General features: G+C 34.0%; 1 protein-coding gene across 1 annotated transcript; it reads left to right on the forward strand.

Annotated features, from left to right (window-relative positions):
• Positions 1-214: 214 nt before the first annotated feature.
• Positions 215-15,962, forward strand: LOC116776998 (kinesin-like protein KIF3A). Its single transcript, XM_032670334.2, has 14 exons — positions 215-374; positions 490-696; positions 8,675-8,880; positions 9,329-9,459; positions 9,748-9,947; positions 10,898-11,095; positions 11,604-11,734; positions 11,871-11,923; positions 12,627-12,751; positions 12,837-12,913; positions 13,324-13,504; positions 13,917-14,153; positions 14,413-14,526; positions 14,877-15,962. Exons 1-14 carry the CDS (start codon positions 369-371, stop codon positions 15,003-15,005), a joined length of 1,995 nt encoding a protein of 664 aa, XP_032526225.1. The 5' UTR covers positions 215-368; the 3' UTR covers positions 15,006-15,962.
• The last annotated feature ends 48 nt before the right edge of the window (positions 15,963-16,010 follow it).

Genomic DNA, 16,010 nt, shown 5'->3' on the forward strand with positions numbered 1-16,010 from the left:
CATACCATACAAGTAAATAAATGTGTATGTTGTACATATCTAAAATTATGTATCGATCTCGCTAATATGAAAAATTAATGTAATATTAATACATGATTTACTAATGAATTATTCATTGCAATATTAAAAATAATAAATATTTTTTTTATAGAACGTGTGTGATATGCTTTAATATAAAGATCGTGGAAATCCGTTACTGGCAACACCGAATAGAATTGACAATTCATTTTCACTGAAGAGGGAAACGGTGGCCCTTGGAAAAGTAGGTCGTCAGTATTGATTTTTACTTAATATTCGACAAACAAAGACGAAAACGCCCCGAGCCGCAAACAGCATCGCAGCTCCGCGTCGGAACGACGCCCGACAAGATGCCAGTGAGTATTCCAATAAGATCATGTGATGTCCGTTATGCTATATCCTTAGTATTGCGTTATATGACGTGTTACCTAAAATTCAGCCGTGACTCATAATCTATTACGCATTATATAGGACGATATCAGCCCGACGGTCGAGAACGTTCGCGTTGTAGTGCGCGTGCGTCCTATGGACCAGCGAGAGAGGCTGGATGGGGCTGCGGGCTGTGTTTCAGTCGACGCTGTGCACGGGACGATAGCGGTCACTAGAAGCAACACTACATCCCCGGAGCCCCCAAGGATATATGCCTACGATGCGGTCTTCGACAGCGACACCAGCCAGGTGAGTTGATCAAGGTCTCATCAAGGATGGTAACTGGTCAAGGTTAACGCATTACCAACATCACGATATCCGGCCGCGGTACCAACCTTACACTATCTTATCAGATTACTGTATGGATTTTATTGTGCTGATAGTTTAACAATTTATAATCGACCTAAATATAATTGTTATGTACCATACATGAAATTGTATTTGCTTAGCTTCTTTATTGAATTACCTTGTTTTGTGAATGAATTTTCTAATTAAACCACAATGAGTGTTATAATTGCAATTATTTTTGATTGTATTGTATAAATTTATAATAGATTTTATGCAATTTTTATTAAATCTATTCAACCTCTTTGGATCGAGATACAAATTTGAAATGGACTAAGAAGATAGCATTTAATTTACCTGCCATTCTTCTTGACTGGCGATGACATACCTTCAGTCTTGTCGAATGGTGGGTAGGTTGAGTGTGCAATCAGCGATATGAAGAAAGAACACCATGAAGTATTTTATGTTCAAAGATTTTTATATCATGAAGAAATTATTAATATTCAAAAAAAGAATAATGGCTCTGGCACAAAACAGTTATACAAAGTAAAAAAGAAAAACATCAATGAATTAATTATCAATGTAATAATTTGTGTAGGCAATCATTTAATTAATAAAAAAAAAAAAATTTGAACAAAGGAAAACTCATTGTGCCTGAAAGGAATGAAAAGCCATTTGCCCATAAAAAAAAAAGTAAACATTCAGCCAGTTCTGAGAGTCATAATAATAAAAAAAAATGAAAGTATTTCAGCCAGTACTGATTGTTGGCTGTATATATTTTGACGTAACGTTCTTAGTGCATCTTGTGTCGGGCTCTCCCGCGCAAAGCAAGACGCTGCCTAGTGCTCTGTGCATCGGGAACGATACGTACTATAAACGACGTGACAAAATGGCCGACCGGATGTTGAAATATGGATTATTTATTAGAAATATGCTCGGATAATAAAAATTAGCTAACACGATGGGCGTTAGTTCATTTTGCTATGTATTTATAAAAAAAGAAAAATTTTTATTAATGTATACAACGTCTATGTATTTAATATTTTACAATATTGTTAATTTATTAGCGAATTGTTACTTGAATGTAGTAAAAATTATTTATAGCAAATTAATTTATGTTTCTTTATGTATTAGTTTTTATGTTTAACAGTTTTTCTCCAGAAATATGTTTTTTCTGTAGTCATTAAATGTGTTATTAAGTGATTGAATTGTAAATTTTTTTTATATACTATTTCTATTATGTAATTTGTATATATATAACACTTATTGTGGTTTTATAATAATAAAATAATATATCTACTCCATATTTTATCCTTCACTTCGTATTCCCGATTTATATATCCCGTTATATCAGATTTTTTTTTTTATATACAATATAAAGTAATTAAAAAAATTACGAATTTAATATTTTTTATTATTATTGCATATAATGAATGAGGTTCGATTTTTTTGTGACTGGTTGAATATCAGTCTTATAATTTGTAGATTGTAATGAATATTGCCATATAAAAAAAAATTTTGCCAATCTCGATTATAGTAATTAATTAAAAATTTTAACAAATTATGCATATCAGGACATTCTCACATATATGTATATATGTTGAATTTAATCGAACTCCGTAAATGTAATACATTCAGTAACATTTAACTCATAGTAAGGTTTGATAGAGCACTTTCCGTTTTTCTATATAACACACTGGAGCGTTTAAATAGCAAGCCTTATTGACATATGAAGTAAAAAGTTATATTTATATATAACAAACGAGTTATTATATGATAAAACCTTTTTCTTGAAAAGTTTTATTAAATGAATGGAAAAACTATGATTACTACGCACTAGCTCGCACACGCGGCTCCGTGTATTTTATTTGTTACATTAATAGCGTTCTCGTATGCACAACAAAACACACACAGCGCTCACAGAACATTGTTTCTTAAAACTTCATCAACTTTATACTGCATGGAGATATCGCAATATATTTTTAATGTCCAAGTGTCTGACATATAAATGTCTTTCATTAAACAAATGTCCAAGTGTCCGTTGTATAAAACTTGTAATATAGTTGTATCCATCCGGTAGTATTTTCGGGGACGTTTTCACATCGGTGACTCATAATTTTTATGAAAGGATCAAAGCTGAACTCTTATAATTTATTAGTACTATATCCATATGAGAGTTGAAAAAAATAACTTCTTCTAAAACGACACACTTCGTCAACCAACATACGGATAGTATCTCGTTTGTCATTTATAAATCCTCTCTCACAGAATCAATTAATTTTTTTCTTTCAAATGAAACTAGTATTATTCGGATTTACTACGCGGATTTTATTATTTAAAAAACTACATAATCCCGACGTTTCGGTTACTTTGCAGCAACCGTGATCACGGGCAGACGAGGTGTGGCTTTTGGTGGTTTTTTCTTTCACTTGAAACTGTATGACTTTAGTTACACGATGCGAACTAGTGTTAAGGACGTTCGATGACACGAAACTAATATATATTTCTTAGAGTAATAGAAAAATAATAACAAAAAGATTATTCTTAATTTTAGTTTTGTTGGAAATAATTCTGAACTATGTTAATGGCTGTGAAGGCTTAGAAATGAAATTAAGCAATGTGTTCTTTAACTATAAGTATGGTTTAAACGAGCTGTTAAAATAGTTAATATATATCGACAAAGCAATATAAGACACTGTTATACTAGCTGTAGCCGCGGCGTGGAACGTGTTTTATTAAGTATAAGTAGATAAAACAAATTAATTAAAAAAATTTAAATAAAATACTAAATTCTAACCGGAGACTTCCATTATGTAATAGCGAAAACCGCACTCAAATCGGTTCAGCCGTTTTTGAAATTATCGCGCACAAACACGCAGAGAAACTAACATTATATATATTATTTGTACATAGTTATATATAGGAAGTACATAGAAAATATGCATCTATATATACTGATAAAATTCTGACAAACAATTCAGTTCAGGGACTACAAGTTGAAGGCTTTTCTGCTATGTCTATACGAAATTTTCTCCAAACACGAGTCTTGCTTACCAAATGTTGTCATTCATTTCTTAAACTTATAGTACCTAGTAATGTTTATAGTATGAGATAATTTATAGTACGTAACGTGAGAAATAATTTGGTAAATTTCTATAAGAGGATATTTCAATATAATTTATTTAACAAATCAAGTCAGACTATTTTTTTTGTCTTATATCGATTTTGATAAAAATTTATATAATTTTATTCGTTTTTAGTTGATATATGAATTCGGGTTCATTTTTATATGAGTCAGTTATTACGTCTCACTATAAAAACGTAAATACATGTTAGGAGAATTATATTAAAATCGTAGGTATATATTTTATTAGCTAATATATTTTAACCGCTCTATATATCGGTAGATAACTCTGTTTATCATTATAATTATAGATAACTATTATACATGAAGAAAAATGTATTATTTTCAACAAAAGTATGAAAATTAGGATGTATTTGAAATGCTAAGGGCGTGGCCTTTTACAAAATGGCGGACGGTCTAGATGACAGTACAAGGTTATGTTGCGTAGCGAGACCGCGTTCATGCTGTACATATATACCTACATATAATATATATATATATATATATATATATATAATAACAATTTAACTGAAAATGTTTTCGGATATTCCTCTTTTGTTTCTGGCTTCCAAATTAATATTTACACAAAGTCGTGTTGAAAAAAACTACTAACATTTTCTACACTAATGAACCACGTTCGACATAACTTTATCAGTCTTGATTTTAAGGATACGAACTTTAAAGCATTTTCTATAATTATTGTATGTTATATTTAAAATATATATCACATAACATACATAACGTTCGATTTATTTTTATATGTATGTATGAGAAAAAAATTAGTTTGGTAGAATATAAAGATACCCTCGTGTTGTTTGGATTTAAAAAAATGATTATTTTTTTTTTTACTTTATTATGAGCAAGTTCGTGTGAGATGTATGTCTATGTGTCTATTATACATTTTAACTGAACTATGAAAGCAATGGATGTCTGAAAGGCTCTGTTTTCGAGTTAGTGAAGGCTAATGTTTTTATTCGTAAGACGAAGGTTGACCTGGTTTAATGTCGCAATGCGCAGACGATGTCTCGTTAATATATAATAGATGAAAATTCTACGTGATAACGTAAAAAATATTATGTGTATAAATACATATTAGTTTTAAAACGAATTTTCCTTAAATGTTTTGGATGCTATGGAAATCTATTGTTGGGTACGATGTTTTTTTCTGATATATGTATGTAATGTAAAAAAATAGACATCATCAATATCCAACCTGCGACCCGGAAAATCACTTATTTTCATATCATAAAAATTAACTATATTCATTTAATTCGCTATTTTTTTTTTATGTTTTTTACTGTTTAAAAAAATACTGTTTGATACGAATTACTGAACGGAAATTACTTTTGACATTTGCGATACAATATTTTGATAGATATAATGAATTAAGAGCGAAAATGTTGTAAATGGATATGGCTTGAATCAGGATTTAGTTTGACAGGCTTATATTATATGTAAGGCTTCATTGTCCGCTGAAATCAAACATATGTATAATGTATTACGAAAAAAATATATATATTTTTGTGCCATAAAGAAATAGATCGCTTTTGGACTGAAATTCGTTAAAATCACATCAGCAAAAAGTTTAACATTTACAAACATTGAGTGGTACCTAAATATTTCATCACGATAACATGGCGCTGGCTCGCGTGACCCCAGCGGGGTGGGGGGTGTCAGCGGGGTGGGGGTAGCGGGGTGAGAGGGTAAGATCGATAGGTGCATCGCGCATCCCATCCGCGCGGATACCCCTGTGCTACTAACCTACTTCACTATTGCAGATAGATATTGATTAAACAGTGCTCGCTATGCTTCGGAAATTGTTACTTAAGTTGAGATGAGATGTTTTGATTTAGAACAGCTGGTACTAGAGGTTTTCCAGGCCGTTGGTTTAGAACTGATTACATTAATATATTTCGATTATAACGTCTGTTTTATAAAATTTATCAAGTCATAATTTTCTTCATCTCAGGGACTTATTTTCAGTGGAAATTTCTTTTTGATAGTGCTCGTATACGTACTATCTTTGCCAAATCTAAAAGGTTTTTGGAAGTTCCTTTTTGTCATGTGTTCAACTGTGAATAAAATATTTACGTATAAATCACATCCACGTGAAACACATATAAGACTTGTATATATTAGACCTGATTTTCATTATTTTTAGTACAAATATAATATAGCTTTTTGCAAAGAGTAATTTTCGCAATTCGATTATTTCATCAATTATAAATTCTCAATACAAGCCAAACATATTTTTTTATATTGGGACATAGGACGCGGTTTTGTACACTCATAGTTCTCTACGTACAACTAATACAATAAAATTGTATTTTTGCGTCGGTCTACGAGTACCTTTGTCGCTCCTTAACGCAGAACCACTTAGGGTATTTGATTAATTTTCACAGTAACGTAGTTAAGATGTCAGGATGAAGTACTGGCTGTAATTTATCCCGGAACTTAATGTGGCAAATGCCGGACCACGACATGATAATTGCAATGTATAAAGTAAAGAAACACACTGTATACATTTGTGTTTAAGTCCAATTCAAAAGTCCACCCGGACGAAGTCATCGCCAAAAACTAGTATATACATAATTCTATATCACGTACGGCACGTTTCTCGTAAATCGTGCTAGGATATCAGGTCATGACCCACTTGGTTACCTGGGAGTCACCGTGACACGAAAAGGCTTCACAAATACGTTGAGAACAGCCGAAAGTGCTGCAACATAGTTAAAAATATTCCAACATTTAGTATACAATTATTATTAAATATGCATTTAAGTATCTTGAATGAAAATTATGCGTTTTTTTTTTAATTGTATTATTCCATACACCCTGTATCTATGTTTCTTTATTGTAAATTACATGGCAAAGTTTTAGCCTATAACGCGGACTGCGTCATTCTGTAATGGACAAGCGTTACTAAGCCTTATACCTACATATATTCGTAATACGAAGACACTTTTCATGTTACTTAACTCGGGTTAAATTTGATATTCATTGTACTAGATTTTTGTCCTATTGGAAAATATATAAGTGATTTTTATTTTATATCCGATCCAATTAAAAATATATCTATTTGAACCTGTCTAAATTTTTTTTTTTTTGGATTATTAGTTTTTAAAGGCCAGAATAGTTCTCAGTGAACTGAAAACATCTAAGCCAAGCCAGTAACTTTCCCCATGACCTAAAAACCGTCCCACAGCTCCACCCTAATAAATTTCAAGTATAAAAGATGCGTTTCTTGGGTTCATTAGTTGTTTTTTTATAATACAAATTAAAAATTGATTATCGTTAGTAATCCACCAAGGGAAGGTAAAACTAAATTTATGGTAAAAAAATATTCTTGATTTTTAAAATCTTGTTGAGACTAGTCCGTGAAATTAATAATACGATGTAGGTCTCTCAAGAATTCCAATAAGTTTTAACTGAAGAGAGTAATAAAAGAGCGTTTTTTTTTATTATTTTTAATTGCGTAATCTCTTAATTCTCAAAGAAGAAATATTATTCGGTAGATGATAAATACCAAGACTAACTGAGAGACACTTTGATCTAGACCCGTGATCACGGTTGCTGAAAAGCAACGGAAACGTCGGGATTATGTATATATATAATAAAAAACGCGGATTACCCGAGAACCTTAGTCTCGTAAGCTAAGCGTTGCAATGATTCCTTACCTATAGTAATATAGATGAGGAATTGCGATTTATTCCGAAGAATATATAACAACTGTGACGATTCTATGTTAGTTAAACGGACTGAAGATTCTGTTCTTCGTGGTTTAAAGCGTGATTGTATGAGAATATTTGCATAAAATCATATTGTAGTGTGTAGGGATGATCTCATAACTTAATGTTCTTTGGCATACGCTCATCAAAGTATGTACATAGATAATGAGATCTAAGATTTTCGCGAGTTTTATTCATTTAAATGAAACTAGTATTATTCGGATATACTACGCGGATTTTTATTATTTAAAAACTACATAATCATCTCGTCACATCTCGTCTGCCCGTGATCACGGTTGCTGCAAAGTAACCGAAACGTCGGGATTATGTAGTTTTTAAATAATAAAATCCGCGTAGTATATCCGAATAATACTAGTTTCATTTATATGTACATAGTTTTTTTTTTAAGTTAAAGTATATTTTCCCGTAATTTCTTCGGTAACCTACCAATTATATCTAAATGTAAATTTACCATACTTACGTAATTTTTCCATTGTTATTTAGAGAAAAAAAAATCGATCTGATAAGCTTCTTCGGTATTTTAGGTTATACATATTTATTGCTTGAATTATTTCTCATACGGGACAATTTTGTAAGCCATAAAAATGACATTTGGTTGATATAAGTGTTGACAATTTTGTTTTTTTTTGATTAAAAACTGTCAATTTATGATTTAACAAGATTTCGTAATTACCTCTCAAATGTCTTATTTGGCGGAATTAGACATATTTTTTCCTACCAACATTACTTAGGTACGATTTTGTTAAACTTATATTCGGGATTCATAGTTAAGGATTTAAAGCAAAGCAATAAAAATACATATATATATGTGTGTGTGTGCATATCATTATAATGACTAAGGTTTTGTTTGAAAATCAAGTAAAGATTCTATTTTATCATGTGTGAATTTTTTTATATTTACAAATACCTATATAAAATTTTAAAGATCATGTGTCAATCCAGTTTGGATACCTGACTCCTGAATCATGAGACCCAGCTAACATTGTTTGACCTGATCGTGACCTAAGCCCTTACTTTAACTCGGACTAATATTATGGCAGAAATCAATAGTTTGTTGTCTCTCTTCCAGATGGACATCTATATCCAGACGGCTAGCCCCATCGTGGAGCAAGTCCTCCGAGGGTACAATGGAACGATCTTCGCCTATGGCCAGACTGGCACGGGCAAGACGTACACCATGGCCGGTAGCAACTCAGCACCAGAGCTGCGTGGGATCATACCGAACTCATTCGCTCATATATTCAGTCATATCGCGAAATCCAAGGACGATGAGAAGTTAGTATAACGGGAATTGCTTAATGTCAATGATAAATAGTTTATATACAATTTTTAGGTCTATTTCGTTTTAGAATTTTTGTTGAATTGAGAGGATTTTTTGATAGTTTTCAACATTTATTGGATATATTTTCTGTGATGCTTAAGATCATTTAAGAGTAAAACAGCCATATTAGCTTAAAATCATCATTAGAAGTTCTTAGTATTTTTTGTTTTTCAAGTCTATTTAAGGACTTTTCTGTTAATCGCGTTCAATATATCTATATTTAGTTTCTGAACATAAGTTATACCTATAACTTACGTTCAGAAACTAAATTTAAAATAGAAGAATAATATCCCCAAAACAGCAATTTATGTGATGTCAGAATCTCTTAAAGTCAATCAAGAGAAATCCACTATTCGTGACATTTTGTTGCCCGTAGATGTCTCCTACTACATATATTTGCAGGTTTCTGGTGTGTGTGACGTATCTGGAAATTTATAACGAGGAGGTCCGCGACCTTCTTGGGAACAACCCTCACCAGAGCCTCGAGGTCAAGGAGCGGCCGGACATCGGCGTGTTCGTTAAAGATCTCACTGGTTAGTAGAAATTAGCACGTGCGGGTGGATGTTTGGGCTATATTGATGAAACTATACGTTCACACAACCAGACTATAAAAAACGTATCTTCAAGGAATATGTCTACAGACTATAGATTTCTAACCTGATTGGGTCAAAAAAATACGAACCCTTAACGGTTGAATTTCAAATAGAAATTTATTTAAAATTTCATGGATAAAAGCATTCGAATATGCAACTTCCAGAGGAACAAATTTCATTATATATTTATATGTGAACAGCTACTTAGATCATGTTATTTACGTGCAGGGTACGTGGTCCACAACGCTGACGAGCTGGAGAAGATCATGGCTGTGGGCAATAAGAATAGGCACATCGGCGCCACGGCCATGAACATAGAAAGTTCTAGAAGCCACGCTATCTTTTCTATAACTGTAGAGAACAGCAAGCGTGGTGCGGACGGCAAGATGCATGTCAAGATGGGGAAATTGCACCTTGTTGACCTTGCTGTAAGGTCGCTTTTTGAATGTTTTAGACAAATGGGTTAAGTAACAAATAGGTGATATAAGCGGTCAAATTGTTTGAGTGTAAATCCAAATAGATCTGAAATTTCGTGAGGATGTATGTGTGGATAACTCTCTCATTCAAAAATGAATTGACGGATTTTGAAGAAACTTTAACGTAATGTAGTTTACAAATCAGAAATCATGTTCGAGGTACAGTTTTAGTGCTGATCTTCAATGTTCAGTGTTACATACAGTTATCTTACAAAATGACTAACCAATATTTATAGTTTTCAAGTACAAGTAGATACTGAAATGTTGCCTTTACAAAATTACAATGGTTCAGTATAAAATTGATTATAATAAGTCATAAAAATAATTCTAAGGATTACAGTATATAAAAATTAGTACGGCAAAGATGGCGCCACTTGTAGCAATCATTATTCCCAAAATACAGTAGGATCAAGGTACACTTGTTGTGTATAAAGCCGCGTGACACAGACTATAGATATAGCCAAAGTCCGGTTACTAAATCTATTTTTTAATGCACTTTCAACATTCTTCTCTGAGCATAATATTGCAGTCCAGGCTGACAAAGTCGCGGGAAAAAGTAGTATTGTATAAAGACAATGTTTTTTTTTTGGGTTGAAATTTATTTGATTACCTCAAATAAAACTGATTTTGCTTCTGTCTTCCATCGGTTAAGCACCAAAAATATAGGCATATTAGCAGTCAAGTCCTTTAGTTAAGGTCCAATACATAGTAAATACACTTCGTATTTTAGCTAAATAGCCATTATATTATATATTATAAGGCATCTTCCTTTCATTTTTATTTGAAATCAGGAGTTCTGAGGCTACACTCACTGGTATAAAGCGCTTGAAACCAGTTTTAAGCTAAACCATTTCTCGCTACAATAAAAAAAGCAGCGCTTTGAACCATCTTGACGTGTCCAGGGTTCTGAACGCCAGAGTAAGACCCAAGCTACAGGAACACGTCTGAAGGAAGCTACCAAAATCAACCAGTCACTGTCGGTACTTGGTAACGTGATATCAGCGCTGGTGGATGGCAAGTCGACGCATATTCCATACAGGAACTCCAAGCTGACCAGACTACTGCAGGATTCTTTGGGCGGAAACTCCAAAACAGTAATGGTGAGCAGCTTTCTGTTACAGAAAACTTTTGATAGTTTGAGGCAGCCCTAGTAGGTTCTTTTCCAAATTTGATTAGGTAGAGAGAGAAGCTTGGACTGTGGAGGTGAGCGTTTAGCGCGCGCGTTATATAAGACCCTTAAACCTACACCTGGGTCGCAAGTCCCAGGCACTGTTGAAGCTCCTCTCCCTGCAACGCGATGGACCCGGCATCCGGATGTTTCGTCTCAAACTTCACGATTCCTTGATATTACACGTTTATGTAAACCTATAATATTTTTAGCGATATTTCCATGATTACGGTAATCATGATCACGGGACGGCGGAATGAGAATTCGATATAATTAGAAGGGCTTCTAAGGGATCATTAAACAATTTTTCTTCTTTGCCAACATATCGATATTTCATAAAGTACATTGCATTTTATTATTTAATAAGAAAATGCATATTTTATATTTATTCCTCGAATCAGTTGACCTTTGTTGACGTGATAATAATGTCCCGAATAAAGATAGCGACAGTGGGACCGGCGGAGACGAATTACGTAGAGACCATCAGCACGCTGCGTTACGCGAACAGAGCCAAGAACATCGAGAACAAGACTCACGTGAACAGCGAGCCGGGGGACGCCTTACTCACCAGGTACATCATTGTTATAGGGAGTACTGCTCGTATATGCTGTGTGTGCACCGATTAGTTCCTATAGGTGTGCAATACCTCATATAAAAACCAATGAATTTCGTCTTCGGTTTAATGAAATTTGATACGTTCTGGACAGGTTCCAACAAGAAATAGATCAACTCAAAAAGCAATTGGAGGAGAACACGAACGGTGAGTGTGTAATTTAAAAAAGTGTTTAAATTTCTGGTTAATAGTTCATTAGTTATCAATTAACTTTTTGGTTTTTGGTGTAAAAGTATTTTAATGGAAGTGTTTTTGAAAATATTTTAAATAACGAAATGTATGACTAACAATAGCACGTATGTGTGTATACAAAAAAAAATATAATATTATCACTCCCTGAGATACGGAACCGTAATAGTATTCATTGGATTCGTCCTTCAGCCATGCAACGGTCCCATGGTTCAATTGTTCGAGTGCCGCACAAGATATAAATATCTTAAGATATATCCGAAGATATCACGACAAAAAAATTTATTATATCAGTATTGTTGTTTCTCCCAGATAAATACGAAGTAATTAAGAATTGTATGAAACACATAGATGGTATTATAAATATTTTATGATGTTTATATGTTGATATTTTTTTAAACCGAAGGAAATTAAAATATAAAAAAAAAATACATATAATATAGACAGATTCCAAATTTGGTTATCCGGAGATTTATTTGTCTTTAAGTATCTCGTGTGCGTTAAGTCGGATGCACCCTGTCATATCCTCACAGGATGTGACAAAGCTTTAGTCTAAGGATCACATAAATAACTTTCCTTAAAGGATTTGGCCATGCACATGCATACGTAGGAGCTATTATGGTTTAGTAATTCTTCCTATAGAATGTACCTATACCTTCAGAGCCAGAAGAAGAGGGTGAAGAGGAACTGTCAGAGTTATCAGACGACACCCTCACAGACTCCGAGCTGGATGCACTGGATCCGGAAGAAAAGAAGATGGAGAAGAGACTCAGGAGAGAAGAGAAGGTATGGTCAAACGAGTTGTTGAAGACCATTAGTATTAGAGCCGTTATGAAAGTAAGATATTCTTGTATTGTAAAAATTTTTTCAGGAGAAACTAAACCAGGAGAAGGTGCATCAAGCCAGGAAGGTTCTCGAGGAGAAGAAGGCGGAACTGCAACGAACCAAGTTAGTATATACTAGATATGTGACGAAAAATGACCTACTGGAGAATATATCACTAAATAATGGGTTTTAAAACAGTACATGACTGTACTTATATTACAGAAGTTATGTCTGTTTGACTGCGCTAGTTTGGGGAAATGCGATTGATTATTGTATTTAAAAATATTTTACATCCATAAACAGAAGAAAAATGCCAGTTCAGCTTTTTATACTGTTATTAATTAATTATTAAGAGCATATTACTTATTTACGTTAGAAGAACACCAATATTTGCATCTATCTAAGGACACATGACGTAATTCTTGTTATTTTCTTGGGTCTGTTAAACCAAGCCCCAATAACCTATAGTAAATAGTTCGGAGCGGCTATATATCGAGATGGGAGCTAAGATTTCTTGCATTTTCAACGACCAGGAAGCAGCAGGAGGAGTTACGGGACAAGCTGCAACGCCTGGAGTCCAAGGTTCTGGTGGGCGGCGAGAACCTTCTGGATAAGGCTGACTGTCAGAGAAGACTGCTGGAAACAGCTGCCAAAGAGCTGGAAGCGCGAGCGAGGAACGAACAACGGCTGAGGGACGACTTGCAGAAGAAGGAGGTAATGCCAGGTGTCGCAGGTGTTGAAATAAATGTTTGATCCACAGGTCCACTGATATCATAAGGAATACAAATGCGTAATATTATCATAGATAATTTTTTTTTGTTATTTTTATTTTTATCTTTTATTTCATAGTTTATCTTTTCACATCACTATGTGTAATAAGTAATGTAATTTTGTTTTTGTTACTAATTTTTAATTAAGCATCAATTTTAGGACTAATCATCTATCTTTTTCAATATTTGTTATATTTCTTGTCTATTATCTTTCACCTTAAACAATTATCCGAAAAATCAATATTGATTCCAATAAAGATATCTTAAGATTTGTCTCTAAATGCTATGCATGTTTAAGTCATGGTCATTTACATAATATATCATTACCATGGCTGAGTTACTTCTGAAACCCGTAGGCGGAACGCTTAGACCTGGAGGAGCGCTACTCCAGCTTGCAGGAGGAGAACACGGCTAAGACACGCAAACTGAAGCGAGCGGTCCAACTGTTGAACTCAGCGAAGGCCGAGCTGGCCGACCAGCAGAGGGAACAACAGAGAGAGATGGAGGGGATCCTGGACGGAGTGAGGGCGCTGCGGAGAGAGCTGCAGTTGGCGGAGCTGGTGCTGGACGCGTACATACCTAGGGAGTACCAGGTGAAGGAGGGGGAGGATATATCCTCGGACTTGAGAAGGACATTTATTGTTCGTAAATTTGGTTAGGTAGAGAGAGGAGCTTGGACGGTGGAGGTGAGCGTTTAACGCGTTAGATAGGAGCTTAAACCTACACCTGGGTCGCGAGTCCCAGGCACTGTTGAAGCTCCTCTCCCTGCAACGATGGACCCGGCACCCGTAGGGTAAATACATTGAATGATGAGAAGTTTCATCCCTATATATTTATTAATCAAATTTCCAGGCGTTGATTGAGCAATATGTCCACTGGAACGAACAGCTGGGAGAATGGCAGGTCAGATGTGTGGCTTACACCGGAAACAATATGGCGCCCGGGCCACCAGCCGCCAAGAGCCATGTATGTATATAAACTATATTAATATAAGGATCTTATAGTTTGGATGATTAAAAATCATCACCAACAAGTTTTTGTTTTCAAAAAAATATGTTTTTTATGGTCGCAAAACTTTTTATATGTATTTGTTAAAAATTAAACATTTTTGTTTATTTATCTCTACTAAATGTGTAATATATAAGTATGAATAAGGATTTTAAAAAAAATTCCCGATTAGCAAAAGATATTATTTCTATATAAGCATTAGGCATAAAACAATATTGAATTATGCGACGTAAATTATATAATATACTGAAGAAAATATATATATTTGTTTTTAATTGTCTGAAAGCTAATCAATACATACCTCCCAGCATCACGAGCCGCCTGATCTGTCTGATCGTTACCTCTCGTACGCGTCTCTGTCCGGCCGAGGGTCCCGCCTAGCGCGCGCCGCCTCCGCCGTGCCCAGACCTCACACCGCGCTACGGCAGAGACAGTGAACGGACAACATACATACGCACTATACATACATACACCCACACACACACACACACGCACACCCACACGCACACAAACACACACATACACACTATACATCCATACACACTGACATATATGCATACATAAACATACACGCTCCTACATACACTCACACACACATATTAACACTATAAATGCATACATACACACACACACACACTATACATACGTACACTCACAGAAACACCAACACACACATGACCGTGCAAGCTCAAAAACACTACAAGCTGGCATCGTCACTCTACATACGCGGCGATCTGGTTATCTTAAAGAATCAACGTAGGAGTACGAACGAAACTCGATTCTGTCGGTATTTAGTCTGACCGCACACTTGTAGTAAGAACACTGAAAATAAATATGTATGACCTTATATATGAATAGTTGGCTTTAGAATATATGATTTTTTACCATTACACCGAAAAAAAAAATGCTTTTGATTGAAATACACAGATATATGTACGCTGATTTTATAAATATATAAATATATATATATATATATATATTATCTGTTACAGCTTAAAACGATTAACGTACTTTTTAGATGTAAAATATAACTGAAGAATAGATAACAATCTATGACTATACTTGTATAAACACAGAATATAACCAGGTTTACGTACGATGTACGCACTAACATCATGTAATCTTCAATAAAGTTATTTGTCCTATTAATAAAGAATTGCTTACCTCCAGATTATAAATTAACAATCACAATTATTTTAGCTTCACATTTAACACACTAAAGATCTCATTACGTATAAGTTCGTTTCCTTGCTTTTGTTATTTATGCTAGTCACATTCCAAGTATTAATATTGTAACCACATTTAGGTATATTTTAAACTTTTTAGTTAATTTTCAGTTTTCGGTTTTGTGATTTTTGTTGTGATATGCATTTTAAATTATACATTTTATATATTATTGTGTTTTATTACGATTCACCTGTTTGTCGAAAAGTTAAACTTCA

This window comes from Danaus plexippus (assembly GCF_018135715.1).
Source record: "Danaus plexippus chromosome 29 unlocalized genomic scaffold, MEX_DaPlex mxdp_37, whole genome shotgun sequence".
NCBI classification, from domain to species: domain Eukaryota; kingdom Metazoa; phylum Arthropoda; class Insecta; order Lepidoptera; family Nymphalidae; genus Danaus; species Danaus plexippus.

Bases quoted from the DNA above. Each gene is read 5' to 3' on its own strand.
- LOC116776998 (XM_032670334.2), top strand. The intron at 12,914-13,323 runs GTTAGTATATAC...TTCAACGACCAG, and splicing joins GCGGAACTGCAACGAACCAA to GAAGCAGCAGGAGGAGTTAC. The intron at 14,527-14,876 runs GTATGTATATAA...CATACCTCCCAG, and splicing joins CACCAGCCGCCAAGAGCCAT to CATCACGAGCCGCCTGATCT.